This window comes from Typopeltis vanoorti, chromosome 9 (genome assembly GCF_054136105.1).
Source record: "Typopeltis vanoorti isolate ZY-2024b chromosome 9, IOZ_Tvanoo_1.0, whole genome shotgun sequence".
In the NCBI taxonomy this organism is placed as follows: domain Eukaryota; kingdom Metazoa; phylum Arthropoda; class Arachnida; order Uropygi; family Thelyphonidae; genus Typopeltis; species Typopeltis vanoorti.
In genome coordinates this window covers 41,948,981-41,975,823 of record NC_143557.1, presented here as the reverse complement: position 1 = coordinate 41,975,823, position 26,843 = coordinate 41,948,981, and the positions used below count along the sequence as shown (strand labels likewise).

Sequence of the window (26,843 nt, the reverse complement as noted above, 5' to 3'; positions counted from 1 at the left end):
AATAGTATGATTAAAACAGAAATATGTTCTAAAAATACAGAATAGGGACATTACTAAAACAGTGGCAAAGATGGATGTGTAGAGGAACACTGACTAATCTTCAGCAGAACATTTCTTTTCTACAGCCATCCTCACATTAGGAATGCCACCCCAGCACAATCACAAGGACTGCATCATTTACCTTTTGACTGGAAAGACATGGAGTTGAATACTGTCTAGGAGGTAATGAATTGTGAGATTGTTGGTCTTCCATATTGGTGGCAGAATTTTCATCTCATAAAACAGATAAACTGGCTGACAGAATGCATGAAATGAACAGGCATTATATACTGGCCTCATAGCTTGGCTGCTTCAGCTATAGTTCAAACCGAAAAAATATCAAACCAAATCTCCAAACTGAAGAATCACCCATTCTTTAAATTATTATAGCATTAAGGAAACAAACATTCTTTGATGTTTGTTTTCTTAACTAGATAATTCAAAAATCATCCAGTTGGAGTATGCATTGAAAGCATTTATGATTTCCATTATGAATGCTGCTCCCCCCCCCTCTCTCTTTCTCTTAGATCAGTCCTGGAGTTAACAATCATTGTCTTAACTTGTGTAATAATGAATGCTTTCAATGTATACTCCAACTGGATAATTTTTCAAGTGAACTTGCAGATGTTTCATAAAAAAGTGCTGCTTTTCATTTGATTTGTATATATTTAGTTGACCCACAAATAAAAAATAAATGAGCATGTAGAAAGGCTTATGTGTTAGTCATACATGCTGATTAATTTTGACAGTATATATTAGAACACAGACTGATAAGTAAATAATTAATTTATTGACTTATTGCTGATATTTCACTGGTATTCTAACCAGCATCTTCAGAGCACAAAAAAATAGTTTGTCACAGTGTGCAAGACAAAAACAACAACAATCTGGTGTAACAATGGGACTAGTAAGAACAATTGTAGCTACAACACAAAGACTAAAGTCCTAATTAGGTACCCTCTATGTAAAAAAAAAATAAAAAAAAAACGTGAGAGATAACAGGTATTATGCTTTAAGATTACTGTCTCCCAAATCTTAGGCAAATTTACACAGCCATACTTGTTGAGGTTCGGAGTATGTTTCAAGACTTATGTTGATTCTAAGAACAATCTCTCTGACTTGTAAAAGCTTCTATACTTTAGTTACACCAGATTGTTGCTGTCTCGTGCACTGTGACAAACTGTTTTTTGTGATCACAACATGCTGGTTAAAATACCAGCAAAATATCAGCAATTAGTCAATAAATTAATCATCTACTTATCAGTCTGTGTTCTAATATATACCATCAAAATTAATCAACAAAAAATAAAATAAAATACAGTAGTTGATCAGTTAACGAACATAATCCGTTCAAAGACGATGTTCGCTACCCTAATTGTTCGTTAACCGATCATCGATTTACCATAGATTTTTATGGGAATTTGATTAATTCGTTCTGGAGACCCAAAAAAATAAATAAATAATTACATAATTTCTTACTACATTTATTTATAACAATAATACATACATACATACACATCATCATCATCATCAAATTCCTGCCATGTACCCTCAAGGGGTATACAGGATATGTCAGTACTACATGAAAAATTTACATAATTACTAACTTCCTATCTACAATTTTCCTCCAAATCAGTGTGTTACTTGTCAAGTCTCCAACATTATCAGATCTTATATTTCTATCATCTAAGGCACTTTGTACCGTATCAATCCACCTATATCTTGGTCTTCCTCTGGGTCATTTTCCTGCCAACCTGGCAGAGAACACTTGTTTTGCTAATCTTTCCTCTCCCATTCTATTTAAGTGACCATACCACCTGAGATTAGCTCTGTTAATGCATTCCTGGATGCTGACAATGTCAAGTTCTTTCCTAATATCCTCATTTTTAATATGATATTGCCATTGATGCCATCTGTTCAAGCCTCTAATCTTTCTCAGGACTCTCATATCTGCGGTCTCTAGTCTTTGGTCAAGTGTTTTACTTCTGACCCAGCTCTCAGATCCATAAGTTAAAACTGGTTTGAACACTGTCTTGTATACAGCTAATTTAGTGTTCTGACTAATTTCTCTCTTATTCCATATGAATTTATTCAATTGACTTCCCACCATACCAGCTTTGCTGATTCTGTTGTCTATTACTATATTTAATTTACCATCTTCAGTAAAAATCGTGCCTAAGTAGCTGAAATGTTTCACTTGTTCCACAGGTTCTCCATTCACAACACAGTTGACATTTTCAATGATTCTACCTATTTTCATTGTCTTTGTCTTTTTATTGCTGACCTTCATACCATGTCTATTACAACAGTTATTCAATTTAGTCAGAGAATCTTGCAGACTTGTAGCGGGTTTATTTAGAAGTATAACATCGTCTGCATAAAGCAAAGAGCTGACATTATATATCCAATTCTGATATCATGTTTAATACCACTTTCGTTCATAATGTGATCCATATAGAGAATGAATAACAGAGGGGATAAGGTACATCCTTGTCTCACACCAGATTTAACATTAAACCATCTTCCTGTACTTCCTTCAATTCTAACTGCTGACTTACAACTCAAATAAAGACTAAGTATTGCTTGATATAATGCCCCATTGACACCATATAACTGCAGCGTATTGAATAGCTTCTCTCTTGGCACCTTGTCATATGCCTTTTCCAAATCGACAGAACTTAAATACAGATCTTTGTTATATTCCCATGCTTTCTCAGCTATTTGTCTTAAAGTGAAGATCTGATCCTGACAGCCTCTATTTGGCCTGAATCCAGTTTGTTCTTCACCATGCTTTTCTTCCACAATTCTTCTCAACCGTTTCTCAAGTATACTTGCATAGATCTTGCCAGGAACACTCAGTAGGGAAATACCTCTGTAATTCTCACATTCAGTTTTATTTCCCTTTTTATATATGGGTACTATGAGAGCTCTACTCCAATCATCGGGAATTCGTCCCTCTGTCCAAGCTTTCTGAACTATGCAGTGCAGCCACTGTAAGACTTTTATACCACCATACTTCAGCATTTCTGGTCGAATATCATCTACTCCTGCTGCCTTTCCACATTTCAAGCCTTTGATGGCTTTTTCTACTTCAAGTATGAATATGTATGCCTGTATGAGTGTTTTTTTACCACTGTGCTATCACTGCTTGTTTCATTTAGCAATTTTTAAGAGTAATTACTTCATACTTCAAGGATATCTTTTTCTCCCGCTTTCATGTCACCTTTATCATCTCTAACTCCTTTTACAACACTCTTTCCTCCATTTCTAAGCTTCTTCAACAACGTCCAGAATATCTTACCACCTTCTTGAGATTTATTTTCTATATTCTTGCCAAAGTCCTCTCATGACTTTTGTTTAGCTAGTTTTACACACTGTTTAGCTTTCTTACATTTGTCTCTGTATTCTGTAAGAGTAAAAGCTGACTTATTTGCCATGAACTTTTGATATGCTTTCTTCTTTTCCTTCACTGCCTCTTTAACTTCCTGTATTCACCAGGGAGTTCTGATTTTTTTATTCTTGCACACAACCTCACCACATGCCTCTCTGGCAGAATCAATCAATGTTTTCTTCAGAGTTTGCCACTGAATCTCCAAGGTTTGATTCCTGTTCTCAAACTCTTTCATTTTCTTTTCAATAATCTTTCTGTATTTTAGTCTACAGTTCACATCTGAGAGCTGCTCAACTTTTATTCGCTTTAAAACTTTCTTGCATGTTATTCTTTTCAATATGAAATTCAATTTTATCCTGCTCAAGACTAAATAGCGATCACTTCCAATTTCAAATCCTCTGTACACTCTGGTGTCCTGCACCAGGGAGAAAACATCACTATCAACAATAACATAGTCAATGAGACTTTTCTTATTCCTAGCCTCTTCTCTCCATGTGAATTTGTGCATATTTTTATGTTGGAACATAGTGTTAGTAATAACCAGTCCATGTCCTGAGCAGAAATCCAACAGATATTTGCCATTATTATTAGCTTTGCTCTTTTCTCCAAATTTTCCCAAAATATTTTTGTATATCTCACAATCATTTCCTACTCTGCTATTTAGATCCCCGACAGGGACCAACTTTTCCTTTTTCATTGTGTCAGTTGCTTTTTCTAAAGCGTCAAAAAATTCCTCCACTTCTACCTTAGTAGAACCCCTCTGTGGGACCATAGGCACAAATAAGTCTCATTGTCCAGTTCCCCATTCTCATATTTGCCCACATTACTCTACTTGATACTGACTGCCATTCAAGAAGATTAGCCTCGTATTTTGTGTTGAATACTATGGCTACTCCTTCTTTTCCTTGATTGTCATTGCCTGAATATTACATTTTGTATTTATTGCCCAGAAAGATCTCACCAGTTTTGGTCTTTTTTGTTTCAGTCACCCCTATTATGTCGATCTGGTACTTATCTAATTCCTCATCTAGCTCCATTTCTTTGCCATTCAGGCTTCTTATGTTGATAGTACCGATCTTTAACTCTGGTGATGTTGAGTTGGGGTTTGTTTTCAGATTTGTTGCAGTAGCTGACTTTTCGCTGTTCACCCTGGTTCCCTGGTGAAAACAGCGGGGAGCTTGTTTAACCGGGCGACGCCCCAACTGGCATGAAATTTTGACATGTTGTACCATCATTTTTTATTTTGGTTTAACCAATAAGAATACAATTTGGTCGGCTAAATCCCAAATTGCCAGCCCATCCTCGTTCGTTCAGTATCAAAGTAGATACCCAACAGGGTGCACCACGAGAAGGTGAGGATTGGACATTAGGTCAGAAGCCCTTGTCGGTTCTCCACATTCCTTTAACGGCTATGTGGAGGTCTCCTCTCAGTTATACAGCTTTGACCCTTAAGCACCCCATACATACACAGTCTTGCATTTTCATCAGTCACGTTTTTTTTTCCGTTTGTGGGGTGGTAAAGAATCTGTCCAATGTCAATTGCTTTTCTCTCTTCTTCAGAATTTTTCGGAAGTGATTAATAGCATTGTCGTTATAGAGATCCCCAAGCTTATTGACCTCAACCTGATCTGGGTGCCATTCTAAGATGTTGTTCTGACATCCTCCCACTTCTTCAAAAGATCTTTAATAGCAGATGTCGGCATTGGTCCTCTTTCCTCTTCCTCTTTTTTCAGAAGAAAACACATCTCGCTGAGTTTTTTGGTGTTCTTCATTCAAGAGTTTGTCTGTCGTCAGATCATTTATGTTCCATTATGAGCTCTTCAATATCATCTTCATTCACCTCCAATTTCAGATCTCTAGCAGTTGTCACAATTTCATCCATAATTTCAGGGACATCATCTCCCTGAATGCAGGATGGACACAGCTTTTGCCAAGCAGAATTCAACTGTCGTTGAGTGACTTCTGACCATGCCTTCTGAATGAAACAGATAGCTTCAAGAATATAAAATTTTTCTTTCCAAAACGTTTTTAATGTCATCATTCAGGAGAACTGGCATGCTTCAAAACACCGACGAAACAGTGCGCATGTACAATTTCTTGAAACCCGCAATAACCTCCTGATCAATTGGCTGAATCAACAAAGTGGTATTTGGAGGCAGAAACTGAACTGTCAGCAAGGGAAAGTCTTCCAGAAAATTATCTTCAAGGTCTTTTGGGTGTCCTGGTGCATTGTCCAATAGCAATTCATTGGTTTGAAGGCAATCCTTGTTGGGGCACAAACTTTAAACAGCCATTCTTTGAAAAGAACCTGTGTAACCCATGCTCTTTCATTCGATCTCCACATCACTGGCATTCTTTCTTTAATTATGGAATTTTTGTTGAATGCTCTAGGGTTCTCAGAGTGATAGACAAGAAGCAATTTAAGCTTCATATCACCACTAGTGTTAGCTCCCAAAAGTAATGTCAATCGATCTTTCATGGGTTTATGCCCAGGATTTGGAAGCTTGGCATGCGCTTCCAAAATAAACCGGTTTCATCACAACTGAAAATTTGTTGTGGACAATATCCTTCTTTTTTTAATGAATTCTTGAAATTTGAGAAAGAACTTCTCATCATCTTCTTCTTTATCTGCACTAGCAGACTCACCGTACATTACCACATGTTTAATGCTAGATCTCCTTCTAAACTTTGCAAACCATCCAGTGGTAGCCTTGAATTCTATCTCCTCATGTGATGAATGTGGAGTTTGTTTCTTCAGTTCTTCAAAAATTTCTCTGGCCTTTTCTTGAATGATAGTCATACTAGTTACATCTCTTTTCATTTCCCTTTCTTTGATCCAAACTAAAAGCAATCTCTCCATTTTTTTTCATGGATGGAACATCTTTGTTTCTCAGATGTGATTTTCATTACTCCTTTAGCTACTTGAGTCTTCTTGAATATAACTTTCTTAGCTAAGATTGTGCCTGCTGTAGACCTGTTTAAGCCATAATGCCTAGCAACATCAGATATCTTCTGCCCACTCTCTAACTTGGCTATTATCTCTTGCTTGGTTTCTATGGTGAGCACAGTTCTTGACACTCCACTCTTTTTAGGCCCCATAATATCAGTTTTTTTTTTTTTTTAAATAAAAAGTTCCGAAAAGTACTTTTATGTTCGGACAACAAACATGTGTTTGTTGTCTGAACATAAAAATCTTTCGCAAAAGTGTTCGTTGTCTGATTTGTTCGCAGTCCGAACTGTTCGTTAACCAATCACCCACTGTAAAATAAAATAAATGAATTCAAAGTTATGCACTTTATTGTAATATCATATTATTTTATAATTTTTATTTAAAATTTATTTAAAATTCATGTTTTTCTTTATTTGCTTTTGCATGTCATGAACGAGATGTATATTACCATTATTATTATCATCATGAGAGACCACCAGGAAGTCAAGGACTCACTGAGGAAGACCATGAATAATCTACACCAGTTGTCATATTCTCTCCTAAATTCATTCACATTAGATGTACTCACCACTTCAATGGGCAAACTGTTCCACTCACCCACTGCTCTCTGAGAGAAAAATCTAATTCTCGCCCCTTTCTTAACTGCACACAAATTTAACTTTCACAGATGCTTCCTTGTCCTCTCTTCACTTTCCATATAATGAAAAATTCCATCAACTGATATCTTATATTGGTTGATGAAATTTTTCATCAGAAGTTTCTAGACTTCTATCATATCATCCCATTCCTCTTTCTCCTGTTTATATATAGTATCTGTCCCAGTAGTCCAAGTACAGTTGTATGAAGGCCTTGTAAAGAGGCAAAATGACTTTACTTATCCTTACATGTCAAGGTTAGTTTCATTATACTCCGAGATATTTTTATAATTTTTTCTAAGTGACCTTTCAACATCAAATTCCTACCTACCATAACCTCCCAAGATTCCTAGACTCATAAGTTTCGACAAACATAATTCCACCAATACAAAATGCTGCTGGAAGTCTTGTCATGCCAAAGTGGATTATTTTACACTTATTAACATTGAATTAACAGCCATTATCATTTGAATACTGTTCCAGCTTATTCAAATCATGTTGTACTGGCTTTATATCAATAGTATCCCTGATTGCCCTGTATCATCAGCTAACCACTTATTCAAGTCAATATTTCATATTCAAATTCCATATTCTCCAGTTTATGCAACAGTCTTTCATATGGTATCCTATCAAATGCTTTAGCAAAGTCCAACATTATCATAGCATATCCATCTCTTTATCTGACTCAGCTGTTAAACATTATTATAAAAATTAACACATTGCTCAGACATGATTTCCCTTTAATAAACTCATGCTTTTCCTTGCAAATTATATCTCATTTGTTGACCTATTTCTGTATGCAAGTTTTAACCAACCTCTCTAAAATCTTCACAACCACTCTATAGATACTGATAAGACGATAGTCAGATGCATCAGTTTTTGCACACCCTTGTACAATGGGCCTATCATACATTTTTTCCAATCTGAGGAATCTTTCCTGAGTAAAGATTCAAATTATACAACTGGTCAAGGGCCTAGCCAGTTTTTATATATTTCTAATATCACTTCTACATATGAGAGGCCACAAAGCCTATAGCAAATAAATGTAATGTGCAGGATGGGTTCAATATCAAAGTAATCTGTTGATATTCTTCCTGAAGAAGTGGAGTTTGTAGTCCTAGGTAAATACTTCATAGGTGAAGGATGTTCCACAGAAATGATGGCATAAAAGATAACCAGGAGTAACAGTTTTAGTAAATCCACAGTTAAACTGTAAAAGGATGTTGGGCAGCTGCTGCTCATGCTTCTGTAGGTTTAATAGGAATGGAAGCATAATGGATACTAGTTCTACTGAACAGTGACTGTGGAAATATCTGTAGAAGAAACATAATGCAGATTCTCTTCAGCTGCTGTCTATGAGACACCAGCTGAAGGATGAAGTATGAAGAAGTTGGAAGAGTGATTCATGTACAAAAACTGTTTGATAGAGGTTAGAGAGAGCTAACAGGTTAGGAAAATATTCCAATATTTATAAGAATGAAAAGACTGAGAAAGAATATCAGTATGGTTTCTCAGTCTTTTCATTCTTGTGTAACAAATTGATATTGTTACTCAGAATGAGTAACAATATCAATTTGTTACAGTTTTGAATCCATAGAAGAGTTGTTCAGTTCAGTTCAATTAAACTAAAGGAAACTTGTTGTTTTCCAATTCAAACAGAAGTGGCCCAGTAAGTTCTCTTTATGAGTCAAAGTCAACAGTCTGAAAAGTGATTTGAACTTGTTAACATTGTTCTAATTACTTCTTTACTAAACTTGGCTGAGACCTTCACATAGAAAACAAATTCATTCTGAAGTGGTTAAAGAATTTATTTGCAGGAAGTAGGAGTGTTTTCTGTGTTATTCCTTTTGTGAGAATTCAAAAAGCACAAATGCTGGCCGAAACAAGAGACTGAAATTCTGTATGTTTGCCCACAAAGGATAAAAACCAATGAATTCTGCAGATGCAAGTGACAGCATTTTGTTTTGCTGCTCTTGTTGAGAGCCTGGGTTTTACTTAGTTTGAGTATAATTGGTTGTGATTGCTTTTTTTTGTTAAATGAGAGAATTACGAGCATAACTGAGCCCAAATATAAGAATATGGTGGCATTCATAGTTATACAGCAAATAATTTCATGCTGTATATATTTATGCTTTTGTAAACTAAATATCCATAAATATATCCATATGTTTGAAGACTCAATTTCATAACAGAGTTGATTAGGTGAATAAGTAGATAGGAAATTGAAGTTCAGGGGCCATATGGCAAAGATTGCAAATACAACTCAAAAGATAATTGCAATGCTGAAACGAACATTCACATGTAAAGATAAGGATGTCATTTTGCCTCTTTAAGTCTTTTGCCTTGATAAGACCTCACTTAGACTATTGTGTGCAGGTCTGGTCTCCTGATTTCCATTGTGATTTATTGGAGAGAGTACAAAAGAGAGTGTTAAAAATGATATCAGGATTGTGGAATACTGATTATGAAGAGAAATTGAGAATTTGTAGACTGCAGACACTAATAAAACAGGAGAAAGAGGGAGTGATATGATTGAGACTTACAAACTTCTGAAAGGGTCATACAGGATTTCAATTGATGGAATTTTTCAATTTATGGAGGGTGGAGAAAGGACAAGAGGGCATCCTTGGAAGCTGAGAATGAAGACTGCTAAGAAGGGGTGAGGGCTAGATTTTTCTCTCAGAGGGTGGTGGTGATTGGAATGGATTGCCATTGGATGCTGTAAGTGCAAGTAGTGCGAATGAATTCAAGAATAAGTATGACAGCTGGTGTGTGTGTAGTATGTGGCCTCCCTCGATATATCGCTTAATAATAATAATAATAATAATAATAATAATAATAATAATAATAATAATAATAATAATAATAATAAGCTATATATACATACACTATCTACCAATAATTGTCCGGACACTCCTTTTATTTGAAGTTATGGAACATTCCAGGCTTGTTAATAACATAAAAACCAGTGTACAGATAGTAGGAAGCAGTATTTCATCATAGTAGCAGTTGAATACAGGTGGTATGGAAACACAATGTGAACTCAGTGACTTTGAGAGAGGTGTCACAGTGGGCTGTCACATTGGTGGCATGTCCATACATGCCATTGCCACTCAAATGAAGCATCCAAAATCAACAGTTAGTGATGTGATCAAGAAATGAAGATGTTCTGGCATCACTCGTGCAGGAAAAAACCCAAGAAGGCTGCTGAAAATGACTGACAGGGACAGGAAAGTGTTAAAACGGGTGGTACTATATCGTCTGTACTATAAACTGGCTACAATCGGAACAGACCATTCGTGATGAGTTCAAGAGAGCCAGTAACACCATGGTGAGCACTAATACTGTAAGAAAAGAACTCCATTTACTGGGTTTCCACAGAAGAGTAGCAGCATACAAACCGAACATCACAAAACAATGAACAAGGTAGCTCGTCTGGCCTGGTGCAAACAGCATGTGAACTTGACAACAGACCAGTGGAAAATGTATTCTGGAGTGATGAATCAAGGTTCACCTGTTTCCAGTCTGATGGCAGGGTGTGGAGGCAGCCTGGTGAATGCTTGTCACCACAGTGGATTGTACCCAATGCTGAGCTATAAGGGGGCTCACATAAGCCCTTTGTTAAATTTTTCTCAAATTTGTGAGCCCCTTGTTCTTCTTCTTTACTTTTTATTTCAAAAAAAAAAAAAAACCATAATTTTTTTAAATATATTAAGCCACAAACTCATTCGGTAACCTAACAAAAATTAGTCTATTCGGCAGCATAGAGATTATTTGGAATTATTGTTTCAATTCCTCTATAACGAAAGTTTGAAAATAAATATGCAATCGTATGGTAAAACCACTAGACAATCGTTATACATCAGTACACTGATATATAACAATTGTTTGTGTTTAAAATATAAAAATAATAATAAATTTAAAAACTGTAGATTCAGCAAATTTTATTTTTATAATTGTAAAAGTATTTTTACCCATGAAACATGAAAAGACAGTGAAATTTATTATATTAAATTTTTTGGAGAAAAAAAAAATGAAAAGTGATTCTACTGCTGTTGAAAATGAAGTCAAAGATGAAGTTTGAAGATAATACGCACATTGATTCAATGAATATGCAAAAAGTTGGAGGAGAAAAAAGAAAATAATTTACCTGACTGCTAGAATGAGAAGCAAGCATCATATTTCAAAACGCAGTATAATTGGTTAGAAGTTAAAAATGGTAAATTAGGATGTCGTGTTTGCTCAAAATATAAAAACCTTAAGTGTTGAAGGAGAAAAAAGTTGTTTTATCATCAAATCATCAAAGGAATGTGTTAGATCCTGAATGGAGAACTTTACAAGCAAATTCTTTATTCAGGATTTAACAAGCTAAATATTATTAATTAAGGAGATACCTGCACATCAGCACATAATTATGAAACTTTCCTTGTGTCATGTGATAATATGTATTCTATATATGCTATATACTGAAGTTTATTCCTGTGTAACTGAATTCAGAAGCAGAGAATTTTGTATTGGGATAGTGAGAATTGTGTAAGGGAATTGTTAAATTATTTGTAAATCCCATTAAGCTGTCTAGTACATTATGAAATTTCCAGACAGATAATAAGTAGTAATCCAAAATAATCGTATGTAATCTGTATGAGTCGAGCGTAGCGCCGGAGGCTGTACCTACGCAGAAAGTGACGTCAGAGTGACTAACTGGAATATGGTAACCTAACAGATTAGGGGGAGTGTGGGATCACCCAAGGGGCATGAACTGTGAGGTTCGTGCGGTAAAAGACACATCGAATAGAGGGCGCACGAAAGGGTGAATAAAGGACAATGTGCGCCATATTGCAGGGCTTTTTCTTCTTCTTTGGTGCCTGGATTCTAGTCTTGGAAGGTATGTCGGGTGATTCATGAGAGAGCGGTGGGTCAATTACAATGATGTAGGACGACAAGGCCTTTTCCTGAGAATGCTTGAGGATTTCCAAGAGAAGCTGATCGTGACATGACGGCCTATGCAGAATCGAGCCCTCGAAAAAAGTCCCATCGAAGAGAACGGATCAAGTTTCCTGTGGAGCGGTAGAAGACACGCCAAAGTCCGGAAGTGATTCAGGGACAGCATAGTGCATTGCCAGCCGATAACTATACAGGAAGGTAACCCAGATCTACATGTGATAGCGCCAAGATGATCAGAAAGGACCCGGTAATGTAAAGAATTTCATTCTATGTTAAGACAGCTTTAAAGAAAGAGAATTTTGTGTATAATGTAAGCTAAGGACACCTTCTGGAAAACTTTTAAGTGAGCATTTGATTGAATTGGTTATACCCCGTAGAACAAAGAATAAATGTTGATAGGCGGTATTTTGATTTGATTGTGAATGACTAGGCTTGACTAATGAAATTTAGAAATAAGACAGCTATTGATAGAGTATTAATGAAAGTGTTTAATGTGTATTCAATGAATGATTTGTGAAAAAGAAATATAACCTGGTAGTGTTATGCATACACTTAATCTTATCTTTTCGTAATTGAAAGATTTAGCTTACTTAGTTGTGATTTAGTATGAACCTTAACTTAGTGTGAGTTTTTTTTTGTTTTAATGAATAATTGAATTTTCTTAACTGTAAATGTTTTGTGCTTTTCCAATAAATATGTTTTGTACCTCATACCTGAGTTGATGCCTGATTACGAATTCAAACCACCACTTATGAAATAGAACCTTTTTTTGGCAGGAAGGAATTTAGGTATTGTAGTTTAAGTGAGATTCAGGTCACAACTGCTAACTGAATCTGCTCGGCGCTAGTGTAAAATTAATTATTGTGTGTATCCATTTTGAATTTAGAAATTGTTTCCCTGAACAAGAGTCTCTTCTGTTATAGGATATTAACTGGCGCAGCATAAAAATAAATTTTGCCAGTATCCAAAAAGGAAATAGTACTGAATTAATATTTAAGAGGCACAACAGTAGATTAGGTAGCAGTCTAATTAGACACAGAATAAAGTAAAATATAGAGAAAGCAATGCTGTAACAAATGGATAGAAATGAAAATGGAACTGAATGGAAACACTACAGACTCAAGAGCCGCATGTTTGCATAAAAAGTTATCCAAACATAATGAATCATTTGCTCATAATAAAATCATAAAAATAAATGAAGAATGTAGCAAATCTATATTACCAAATTTAATTGACAAACTAAATGAAAAAGAAATTTTGATAACTTCAAAAATGCTTAATTCTGTTTATAGTTTGAAGAGAAACCAGCCAATGTGTGATTTGCAAGATTTAATCGAGCTCCAAATTAAAAATGGTATTGATCTAGGATTATCATCGAATTCTAGATTCTCATGAATTAGAATAGTTGAACATATTTCTAAACAAATAAAATTGGAAATATTCTCCATAATAATAGAAAAAAAAATGCAAAATTTCTAAAATAGCACACGAATCGATAATGTTGTCAATTCGTCTGCTATTATACAAAAAAATTGTTTTAGTTATTCACATACAAGTTGAGCTCACTGAACCATGTATGATTTTTGTAGATCTTGCAGAACTAGAAAATACCACCACTGAATGTATACATGCTACTTTAAATTCATATGGATTTTCTGATAATTTAAAAAATCATTTCATTGCATTTTGGTCTGATGGAGCTAGTATAATGCCAGGAAACAAATCAGGTGTTGCAATCAAACTTCTACAAAAATTTCCCAACATTGTGATTTGGCATTGCGTAGCTCATCGTTTACAATTAGCATTAAACAATTCTATTAAAAACATTAAAGAAATAAATCATTTCGAAATATTTATGGATAAATTATATGCTTTTAATCATCAATCACCAAAACATCAACAATAATTAAATACGATTGCAAAAGACCTTGGTATCGAAATTTTAAAGATCGGCCTTGTGTTTGGAGCAAGATGAGCAGTTTGCAGTTTACGAACGGCTCTTGCTGTGTGGGGAAATTACTCAGCTTTATGCAAGCATTTTGCATTGAACGATATATATAAGGGCTTTTTAAACAGACTTCTCAATTTGAATTTTTAAAAGATCTAGCATTAATGATCGATATCCTACAGGAATTATCATATCTGTCAGAAGCTCTACAAAGTCGAATATAAGTATTATAAGGGCTAACTCCTTAATCATTTGAACAATTAATGCAATTAATGATTTTAAAAATTCTATAGGTTCTTGTGAATCTAAAATTGATACCACGTTAAAATCAAAACAATTTGAAGGAATAGCAACTGAAAGGAAAATCAGATTTCACAAACTACCGCGAGAAACATTACTAAACTCTCTTATAATGTCTTTAAAGGATAGATTAATGCAGCAAAGAAATTTTAAACTTAAAAATGAAAATTATGAGGATTTGGAAGAACTCAAAAACATTTAAAATGTACGTTATCCTGAAACACGGAGTATGGAAGAAGTTATGTGTCCATGGTTAGAAGGAAAAAAAAAAGATAAGATCTTTAAATTTTATTCTGAAACATGAAATTAAAATCAATGATTTTAGAGATTTAGTGGAAATGGCTTTGACTGGAAAGTTACAAAACGAAATTCCCAGCATGGCGAAAAAAGTCAAAGCGATTATGGCAACAATTGCAGTTTGCAGCGCTGAAGCTGAACGAGCTTTTAGTGTGATGAATAACATCATAACAATGAAGAGATCTTCTCTCACTATAACATATTTTGGATTTAATGGCAATATGTATAAATGGGAAACCCTTGAATAAATTTAATCGGAATTCCTATGTCAATTTTTTCTAGAAAATCATCGCTTGGCTATAGATCCTCCTAGAAGAACACAAGATGTGAAGGAGGAAATAAGGTGTGGCAGCTGTTGTCGTAAGTATTTCCTTAAAGTAATTGTTTGTGAATGTTAACCTGTAAAGGAGAGAGTTTTTTCTGGGTAAATGTGCACCAGACAGTGAGTTTTTTTTTTTTTTCATGTAAAATCGCCTCATAGTTTTGAAAGTGATTTTATTAAATAAAATATTACAGTTACTGTTACTACCATTTTACAAATAAGAATGCACTTTTGGTAGCCTCATATAAATAAATGGGACTATAAAATAATGTCCCTTGATTGGTACCGTCGATTATCACTTGACGTATAAAAACAAAAGAGAAATATAACGTATTTCAATATTATTGTGTTTAGATAATATTTATGTATTATTTATAGATTGTTTGTCATAAAAACTTCTATCGCAAACAAAACAAATTTATTTTGTTTATAAACATCCCACGAACATCCATTAGTGTTCACAAACATCCTGCCGTGGGAATGGATGCTTGTGATTGTCTCTGGAAATACTAGTGGTGGTGGTCGGTGATAGATGGCGTTGGTGTTTTTTTTTTTTTTTTTTTTTTTTCTCAACGATGCGAGCCCTTGTTAAAATTTCCATAGCTCACCACTGGTTGTACCCATAATAAAGTTTAATGGTGGAGAAGTAATGGTGTGGGGTGCATTCAGCTGATTTGGAGTTGGACCACTGGTCATTGTCTGTGGTTCCATGAAGGCAGCTCAGTACCTTGGTATTCTGAATAATCAGGTGCTGACTCCACTGTGGAGTTTTTATGGAATGGACCCTATCTATCTATCAATACTATCAAGATGATAATACCCCATGCCACAAAACTGCATGATTAACCCCAACAGATTAACCCACAGAGCTGTTATGGAATGGTATGAAGAGATGGGTGTTAAACAGCTGCCCTGGCCTGCACAGAGTCCTGATCTCAATCCCATCGAATTGTGCTGCTCCAATTCATCCTGTGGGATGAATTGGAGCAGCATCGATCTGCTGAACTCGGTGCTACTTTGATGGAGTAATAGAGACAAATTCCCCCGACATCTGCCGCATATTGGTAAAGCCTCTCTCAAAAGGGTGCAGGAGGCGATCAAAACCAAAGGTTGAGATACCCAATATAAGAGTTTACTTGCTGGTATCAACTTGAAACTGCTGAAGTGCCTGGACAACTTTGGTAGACAGTATACATATATTCTCGTGGAAAGGCTTAGACGTTGGTTATGCATTTTTACTAAATAGCTTAAGGAAATTACAACGTATACTAGGATATACAAATTTTTACAAAATTCTACAAACAAATCGAGGGGACAGCCATGGGTTCTCCACTCTCTCCCCACCCTTGGCCAACTTTTATATGGAGACTTTTGAAGAGAAAGCCTTAAACTCTTCCCCACAAAAACCAACCATATGGCTTCGCTATATTGATGATGTGTTCGCTATTTGGCCACATGGCTCTGATGCACTCCTCTCCTTCCTAACACACTTAAACAACCAACACCCCAGAATCAAATTCACCCTGGAAGAAAAAAAAAAATAACTGCCTTCCTCTCTTAGACACACTAGTCACCCGCCAGCCTGATGGAACCTTGGTTTTCTCAGTCTATAGAAAACCCACCCATACAGGCAGATACATTCACCAACAATCCCCCCCCCACACACACAACAATATGGAGTCATTAAGACACTACACAACAGGGCTAAACTTATCTGTTCAAATGACAATGCCATAACCACAGAACTAAACCACATTCCCAACACTTTCTCAGCCATTGGCTACCCCCCCATAAAAATCCAAAAAATATTGAAACCAATAAACCACAACCCCCTACCTCACAACAAGGATTACTCTAAATCCATCACCACACCCTTATCCGAGGCACCTCGGAAAAAATTACAAAAATCCTAAAAAAACATGACTTAACTTCTTGTTACAGACCATTTAAAAATTGGCATCCCTTATCTGCTCTACTAAGGACCGACCTCCCCTTCCCCCTAGACCTACCTTGTGTATACCAGGTCCTTGCAGCTGTAAGCTGTCCTACTTTGGCCAAACAGGCAGGACAGCTAATATCAGAATTTCAGAACACAAGAACTACATCTGGTTTCACCAATACAGCCACTCTGGTCTTGCAGACCATGTGCTGGATACCTGCCATAGAATACAGTGGAAGAAAGCCACGATAATACACCATAGTAAATTCAAATACGAAAGGCTTTTCGTGGAATCAGCCTCAGCCCTAAGAAACAATCCAAACCTCAACAAATTTGGTTGCATGAGATTGCCCCAAATTTGGGAAACCTACATCAGAAGACCTTCAGCCCAATCGCCCAAGAATACCAACATTGCCCACTAGGGGGCACCATCAGGACTTTTAGGAAAAAGAATAGCTTCCTGCTTCATCCTCATTCACTGTTTGTTGTGCGTGCGTGCACGTGTCTTGTTTTTAAGTTCCTGTGAAAATGGCAACGTGACATTGCCGAAATATTGGAAGTGTATTAAAATATATTTTAATGTATATCCTAGTATACATTGTAATTTCCTTAAGCTATTTAGTAAAAAAAAAAAAGTATATATATATATATAGAGAGAGAGAGAGAGCCTCTGGCTCAGTCAGTATCAACAATGTCCTTTTATTGGAAAGAACAAGGTTCAAATCCCATCTAGGATGCAAAGAACTTTTATCAGGAATTTTCAATGAATTAGCCAGAGGTAGAGGAATTTTTCTTCCTGGATACTCAAGCTTTTCATCCAGCAAAACAACAAAAACTAGCCAAAAGAATACATGCAATTTAAAGACATATCAGACAATACCAATAGGATTAACTATCTTGTCATAAACAGTCATCAGGGTTCTAAGAGTGGAAAACAAATCTGTGTGCAATATGAATAGAAAAAAAGTTTATTTATAATTCGGTTTCAGATTTCTGTTTGTGTTAAAGTTAAAGAGTTAAACTATTCAGAAAATAAGAAGAAAATATATAGTTGAATTATGTCTACTATATAATGATAAAGTCAATAGGATGAGGAAACATGCAACAGCACAACCATGAGGATGTGCTAAGGAATAAAATACACAGAAGAAAAGTTGATACAGTTTTTTTTTCATGCATTTAAAATATATCAAGTACGTCAAGATCAGAACAGTATTGAAAAAAAAAAAAAAGAAACAATATCTATTCTATCCACTCCTCTGATCATGAATTAGATAAATGACTCTATGTCTTTCTCAGTGTATAGGAAAAACCTACCCCTACATGGGTAAGTATATACACTAACAATCATCTTTTGTAACATTTTGATCAAAAGATACCAGAAGATATGACTGGAACTATCTGTTCTGATCACCTAACTCTAGCTTAATCATATTCCCAAAATTTATTGGCCAATGGCACCTCATCACAGAGCAAATACTGAATGTTCTTCAATATCCTCACTAGAACCTCAATTACAGTATTTCAATAGTCATCACAATATACCAAAGACACTCCTGAACAACAAGCAGCAGTGAGAAGCACCCTGAGAAGCTCAGAGACATCAAATAATGTCAATCTGCAAACCACACATGAAACCAGCTGCTCTAATCCATTTCACTAAAGAACAACTATACCTTTACATCATGTCAGCAAAATTCCTTGCTCAGGAAAAATGGCATACTTTGTCCAGAGTGGAAGAATTCTATTATCAGAATAGACTGAATCGGAAAATGCATTCAATCCCACTACTCATCTACTATGGTAGCAGACCATATCACTTAACACAACAACAATGAATGGCACTTTAAAGTCCTAATTTATGTATCAATAATGCACAGATGAACAAATTACAAATTAGGATTTCAGGAAACAGCATTTTCTTCAGCACTAACTAAAAATATCAGTTAAATGATATCCAATTGAATTATTATTCTACAGCTGTCTCCTTCATTCTATTATGCCATGGCATGAATTCCACACCTCATAAAAGTACACAATACCACCTCATTGCATAAGTTTTCTGTTATAAGGACTGTCCACCCAGAATAAGACTGAAAATGCAGTTAACAGAAAAAAAACAGTATACATCAAACACCTATACAGTGAGGTCTTAATTGCTTAGCAATACAAATTTTGTATTAGGGCTGCACTTCTAAAGGTACTTCAAGTTTTGGCACAGAGAAGAGTGTAAAGATGTCTTTGGACTGCAAGTGACCAAGAACATTTTCTCATATACACCCAAGTCGACAAAAGCAAATTAGGTGTTACAGAAATATCATATTAGGATAACTAGGAAAAAACTCATTGCATCAATGAAAGAACCAGCTGGCATATGCACACTGTTCTTCAGTACCTGCTGAAAGAGTGTGTGTAAGAGTAGGGTTTCCTGTTTAACTGCTGAGATAATATAATGTAAACTGTGACACTGGATGAAGCAGTAGAGTCCAGGAATGATGGGAATGTACCAAATAAACTGGCACTTGGTGTACGCCAGCATACAGCAAGCAAAATATTTTATGTTATTATAATTTTTTTCCTTTAACATATTTTAACATATGAAAAGGCTCAGGATGCGACATCCAAACTATTAAATCTAAATCATATGACATTCAGTACCAATGAATTCTTATACACCCTCTGTCCAAAAAGAAACCGAACTTTTTGAAAAAAGAAGAAACTAGTGGCGTCACCTGTTGTATCTTTTTGTTGTCGAAAGCAGCAACCTTCATTAGCGTTGTGTCAACTGTTTATGACATATGTTTCATTAGAAGCCGAGTTATAGTGGCAAGAGTGACAGTGTGTTTTGACGAATGGTCGGTTGTCACGATATTCATGCTGTACACGATGAATTCTTGCTATCAATCGCTTCAAAACTTCAAGATAAAACTCACCATTGATCGTCTGGCCAGGCGGAATGAATTCTGTGGAAAATGCCATTGGAATTGTAGAAACAAATCAGCATTGTCTTTACTTTTGACTTCTCCAAGTGACTTTTTTTTGGATGCCACTCTTCTGGTGGTCTCCACTCAACAGTCTGGCGCTTTGTTTTGGGCTATTACTCAAAACATCAATTTGGATGCCACTCAACAGTCTGGCACTTTGTTTTGGGCTAATACTCAAAACGATCGTTTCCTCACTAGTAACGATCGTTTCAAGGAAGTTTGAGTCCTTATGAGTGGTTTTAATGGGGTCCTTGCAGTGTTCAATTCGATACATTTTTTGGTCAACTTGTGGGGAACAAATCACGAATTCAATTTATGAAGGCCCAAACTCTCGGTCAAAATGTTGTGCACAGTTGATTTTGGAATCCCCAATTCATCTTCAATCAATCTCATGGACGATTTCGGGTTTTCTTTGATGAAATCACGCACTTTTTGGTTGTTAACTTCACTCAGTCCAGTTTTTGGATGGCCTGGCTTTTCGTCGTCCTCAAGCGTCTCAAGACCACTTTGAAATCGCTTAAACCACTTGTAAACTTGAGTACGGGATAAACATTCATCACCGTATGCTTTTTGAAGCATTTGATGCATTTTGGTAAAACATTTACAAGTTTAACACAAAAGTCAATCGCAGCTCTCTGTTTGAAACTCATTTTCCGACCGTTCATCAAAACGCACTGTCACTCTTGGCACTATAACTCGACTTCTAATGAAACAGATGTCATAAACAGTTGAAACAACACTAATGAAGGTTGCCGCTTTCGACAACAAAAAGATACAACAGGTGGTGCCACTGGTTTGTTCTATTTTCGAAAAGTTCGGTTTCTTTTTGGACAGAGGGTGTATATTAAATATGCTAATAAACAAAACTTACCTCTTCATTCTGACTAGTCATTATGTAGGAAACACAGAGATTAGCCAAGACTATTGCACTGACATGCAAGATCTAAACAAGAATTTAAAATAAATTATTAATTAATATAATTTGATATAAATTATTGGTATAGTGAGTTACATCATCCTAATGTCCAACCTTCTAGTTATCTTAACCTTTCCAAACCTAAACTAACACCCATAATTCAATCTTTGTAATGCAATCGTTATCTAACATCTGAGAGGTTAATCATTCTACTGTCAGTTATCTGGACATTTACTATCATCTGAATACTTAACTCTGACCTAACATCAGATCATTCCAAATAACTAACTTCCCCCTGCTGAATGAGGGGGGGGGTGAGATATCAGGTAACTCACAATACACACACACACAAGGTAGGCATAATTAAAGTTCCCCCATTCAGAGCCTAATGGAGCTTGATCTAACAACTGGAATGTCATCAAATTTAGTAGGGAGAATAATCCGGATTCCATGAAAAAAAAATTTTAGTTCTAAAAGTCAACAATAAAGGGAATATGACACTGTACAATGTAAAAAAAGGCATTAAAACAGAGAAACTAAAGTGAAATAAAATATTACCTTTATGTGTTGCACTTATGATAACACAGCAATAAAACATTTAATATCAATTTAATTTAGCTCAGTAATTATGATATTATAGTTACTGGAGCGTCAGTGATGTCACAAACCTGTTGCACAACTCAAGTACATTGAGTTTACTCATGTGAAAGAGGAACTTGTTCAATGTGGCCACTGTTCTTGTGGACTAGAAACTGCATCTTGTACACAGCATTCTCAACAGCAGAACACACATACAAAGGAATGTTCATCACAGTCTATAATATGTTGTCCTTTAAGGCTGCCAAGTTTGAGACACTGCCACAATAGACATTGGCTTCAGGTAACCCTACAACCAAAAACTGCATCAAGTAATATCAGGGGAGCAAGGTGGTCATGCAATTGGAAAGAAGCGACAAATCACTCTTTCTTCTATGAAGTGATGCTGTAGAAGTTGCTGCACTGGTTGTGCAATGCAGGGAGGTGCTCCATCTTGCATAAAAATGGTGTTGTCCAGACATCATCATTGCTGAAGTTGTGGAATGATGACTCTGTTCAGCATATTGCAATATTTCCATGCAGTAATGGAACAAGTTACTGGTCCTGTTGGAGTGATGTCCTGAAAAACGAATGACCCTATTATAAAATCTGCTGCGAAGCCACACCAAGTTTGGAGTTCCTGAGGTGATTCAGAAACCCAAATTCAACAATTCTGGGTGTTAACAGTCCCATTAAGATAAAAATGAGCTTCATCTCCCAACAGAATTTCCAAGGCCAAGCATCGTTGACTTCCAATCGCTACCAGAAATGTCAAAGCAAATGTCAGCCACTTATCATAATCATTGTGCACCAGCTGCTGATCTTGTATGCCTTATTCCATATTGTGAAATAAGGCATATCTGTCTTGCTACTCCATGGGCACTGCTACTACCAGCAACATTTTCATGTGATCGCTCGACAATCACTTGCAACTTCTTCAATTACTTGTGATGGCACTGGTTTCCATCCTCTGCCAGGTCGAACTTCCAATGAGACTGTTTCTTCAAACTTCCGAATCATCGATCTAACTGTTTTAGCTGACAGAGGATCTTATGCAAGTTCTGGCAGGTTCTAAACTCATGAAGAGTGACTGATGCATTGCACTCGTTACGGTAAAAAAAACTTTAAAGTAATGTGCTTTATGGTAAAAGTGAGCCACATGTTGAACATTACCATTAATAGAAATGCATGAAGCCAGCAAAACAAGTGTTCAGCTTTGTTTTATGCAAATGTTTGGCTTCCTGGGCTATAACAGCACCATAATACCTCCTATCAGTGACTTTTTGAACTTTTTTTTTTTTTTTTCACAGAATACTTCTATGTCTTGTTTAGTCTCCTTACCAAATTTGGTGATATTCTGGTTGTTAGATCAAGCCACATAAGGCTCTGAATAGGGAAGTTTAATTATGGCTACCCTGTATAAATAAATAAATATATATATATATATATATAACAAACAGTAAAGACAATATGATAGCAAATTCAAAGAGACTAGAGAAATAGTTTACATTATACAGTAAAACAATACTGTTTAATTTGCACATAAATGATATAGGAAATAAATGGCTATGCGATGATTCTGCTGGATTTTGCAAAGGCATTAACAGAATGCCAAATGGAACTCTATGCAAATTAGAACGAATGGGGATGGATACGACATGGTTATGCGGATAAGAGGATGTGTATTAAAAGGATGTCTGGATACTAAAAAGTGATATATGGAGGGGCAGAATCAAGAGGAAAACATGTGACTAGGGGTGTGTTGCAAGGTTCAGTGCTGGGACCACTACTGTTTAATTTGTACATTATGATATAAGAAATAATCTGAAAGGAAATATTCAGTTGTTTGCTGATGATGTGAAATTAGGCAGAGTAATAGTTAATAATGGAGATTTGGAGAGCTTGCAGGATGATTTAATGGCTGTCAGTATGTACAAAATCTGATTATGTTCCTTTACAATTCTCCACAGTTTAATGTGGAGAAATGTAAAGTTATGCATTTTGGGATAAATAGATTACAAGCTGTGTACCACATTGATGGAACTGTACTCCAGGAAATAGATGAAACTAGAGATTAAAGGATGGTGGTAGACAGAGAGTTAAAGTTCAGAGGACATATTGCTATGGTTGCTAAAGTAGCTTATAAGATTACTTGACTATTGAAGAATACACTAAGAAGATACACTAACAAGAAGAGATAAAAGGTTGAGAAGATACAATTTACAGAGTCTAGTGGATATGAGGAAGAGGAGTGATATGATAGAGACCTACAAATTAGTAAGAGATTGTTACAAGATTATTGGAGAGGTTTCACAGCAAATGGTGAGAGATCAGGCGAGAACCAGAGGTCATCCCTGGAAGCTGTATAAGGAGGGCATGAGTAGGGGAGTGAGAAGCCAGTGGTGTGTGTCTGCAGGGAATCTGAGTGTGTTTAAGACATGCTATGATGAGCTTTATGTATGACAAAAGGACCTCCTAGATGAGTCTTTGACTCCATGTGGCCTTGAGATAATAATAATAATAAGAAGAAAGTTATTATTCCACTTTATAAGGTCTTGATATGTCCACATCTGGATTACTGGGATCAGGTCTGTTCTACTGGGTTTCTTGGGGATGAGGAAGTGGTGGAGGTGAGGGACGAAGATGGTGAGCGGTCTGTGGAATGTTCCCTATGAGGATAGATTTTTTTCTTGGAGAGCAGTGAATGAGTGGAATGGGCTGCCAGAGTCAGTTGTGAATGCTTTGTCTGCTGATGGGTTTCAAAGGAAAGGTATGATAGATTGTGTGGATAGTTTGGGTCTCTCACGATGAGTCTTCGGACTCCATGGAGGTGCCTGTACAACAACAACAACAATAAGATTGCTATAGTGAACTTCCCTTAATATAGCTTTCAGATTATGAGATTTTGGCCAGGACTTTCGAGTAATTTGTTATAGTACTCACCATAATGATGTTTATAATAAATTTAGTTTAATCCTTTATCCAAGTGTGAGCAAACAAAGTTTGTGCCTGAAAGTACCTTCAGGACTGGGGTAAGGTGGTACAACACCAGGACAATGACAGGTGATAGTATTAAAATTTATTAGTAACATAATCTTGGTATACATTAATGAGAGAAAGATGCAAAATGGTGGTCAAAATGATGTGGAAGAAATTTCAAGAACACTTTATTAATTGATGATGGCTAATTGAATGATGAGAAGAGTGTCCAAGAATCAGCAAGTATCAGGTGTTCGATGTTTATTTTATTTTTTTTTTGACATTTCTAATGACTCTGAATGAAGAAATTGTAGTCAACGTAAGCCACTTTTATATACTGCCAGAGAACTTTATATTTTGTCTGTTACATGTGCTGCTAGGCCTTGTTTTTTTTCTCCATGTCCTTGATGTGCTTATCTCTCCTGAATGACCTATATGTCCCACATAAGAAATTCCACACAAACAAGTGATCTTATATACTCCTGGTTTTTTGAGTGGTGAATGGGAAGGTTTTGGAGGTTGAAGGAGACTAGAGATTTCATTTGGAGAGGAGAAAACAACTTTCATTCTATGTTAATGCAATATCTTTTTATCGTGCGTGCGTGTGTGTGTGTGTGTATATATGTATGTGACAGATTATATAAGGGAGGATTCTTGGTTTTTTTTATGCGTGTAGATCTGTCAAGGATTCTTTTGAATGTTTTAAACCATTTTTTTATTATAAAGATTTTTTGGAAGGATTACACAGTTATTTGAGCAGTATTTTCATCTCAGAAAAAAATACAAGAAAAGAAAAGTGAAACAATTTAATAAGTCAAAAGGAGAGCTTTCCTGATTACTTGAGATGAAGAACTTAATCATCCTCTAAGGACCAATATGTGAAAAATTGGACAAGAAAATAATAATAACAAATTCCTTTTTAGCAAAAGAACTAAAACATATGCTGATGTGCTTGTTTACATAAGATATTTAAATTCATTATTTAGTGTTTGATTCAATGCATTCATGGTGACAAGGACAATATATTCAGGTATACAGTGGTATGATTTTTCGTATATAACAGAGTTGGACTCTTGGAAAGGTCGGTTGCTTAAGGGTCAAAGCTGGATAACTGGGAGGTCTTCGTGTTCTCCACATTCCTTCACATCATTAGGAGATATTTACCCGGATATTGAATGAATGAAATGGACTAGAAATTTGGAATTTAGTTGACCAAACTGTATTCTTATTTGACTTAAACCAAAATCAAATGATGATATAACATCATGGAATTTCATGATGCTGAGGCATCAACGCTCCCATCATTTTCATCAGAATACGAAGGCAAACAGTAAAAAAGTTGGCTAATGGAACGAACTTCAACTCAACATTAGTACAATTGGAAGATTGGCACCATCAATACAAGTAGCATCAATGGAATAGAAATGGAACTATCAGAAGAATTGGATAAGTACCAGATCAACTTCATAGGTGTTATTGAAACAACGATGAAGACAAAAACAGGTAAGGTTCTTCTAAGAAACAAATATAATATGTAGTATTCAGGCAGTAATGATCAGAGAAAAGAAGGCATAGCTATAGCATTCAACAATTGCAAAACTAATCTTCACGAATGGCAGGCAATATCAAGTAGAGCGATGGGGGCAAGCATCAGTTTTAAGTTATGGATCAGAGAGTTGGGTTAGAAGTAAAGTACTTGATGCACTTGATCAAATACTAGAGACCACAGATAAGAGAGTTCTGAGAAAAATTAGAGGAGTGAACAGATGACATTAATGGTAGAATCATATTAAACATGAAGATTACGAAGTAACTTGACATTATTAATATTTAGGAGGGTGAGCAGAGCTAACCTCAGCCTTAGAAGAATGAAATATAAGATCTGATAATATTGAAGTCCTGATAGATAACAGATTAATTTTGAAGAAAACTGTTGACAGAAAGTTAGTTATGGTATAAATTTTTCATGAAATAATATCATAATATCCTATACACTCCTTGAGAGTGCAAATCAGGAATGTGATGACGACGACGATGACCTGAAATACTGTTAGGCTTTGACATAATAATTAACATGTACAGACAGAGATGAGCAAAAAATCCTATTTTAATATACTGTATAGAGTTTCTAGACAATTACATAACATTACAAAGCAGTGTTTTATACCTTATCATAATTCTTTTTAACAATTGGTTCATAAAATCCTGTTGCTTCTTTAAATTTATTTTCTTGCATGAACAGCACATGAGCCACATTCAGTTTCCATACATCATGGTCATTGCAGAACTCCACTGACTTACGAAACACTTTCTCTACCTGTTGATAATTTTCCATATCCCAATAGATTTTAGCTTGTGCCATTAACACAGGAATATATCTGTAAAGAAAGAAAAATATGTAATAAATCTATAATCTTATAAATAATATATAATGAAATCTGATGCAACATAAATGTGTATACGTATATACATTATGCAAATTTTATAATTACTGAATACAGAATGTCACCCAATAACTTACTTCTTCAAATGAGAGAATGATTCTATTTATTTTAAAGTTTATTACTTTTGTAAAAATTAATATATATTAAAAGTATCTCCAAGGTTAATAATCCCATTTTCA

At 35.6% G+C, this 26,843-nt stretch overlaps 1 protein-coding gene across 1 annotated transcript in view; it reads right to left on the bottom strand.

Annotated features, from left to right (window-relative positions):
* Positions 1-26,843, bottom strand: part of Ttc30 (tetratricopeptide repeat domain 30) — a 232,626-nt gene that overhangs the window by 26,913 nt on the left and 178,870 nt on the right. Inside the window, exons 12-13 of the mRNA XM_090397606.1 lie at positions 26,388-26,598; positions 20,621-20,692 (exon numbers count right to left, since the gene is read on the bottom strand). Of these exons, the coding sequence (XP_090253732.1) occupies positions 20,621-20,692; positions 26,388-26,598 (283 nt within the window). The remainder of the gene's footprint in view (positions 1-20,620; positions 20,693-26,387; positions 26,599-26,843) is intronic.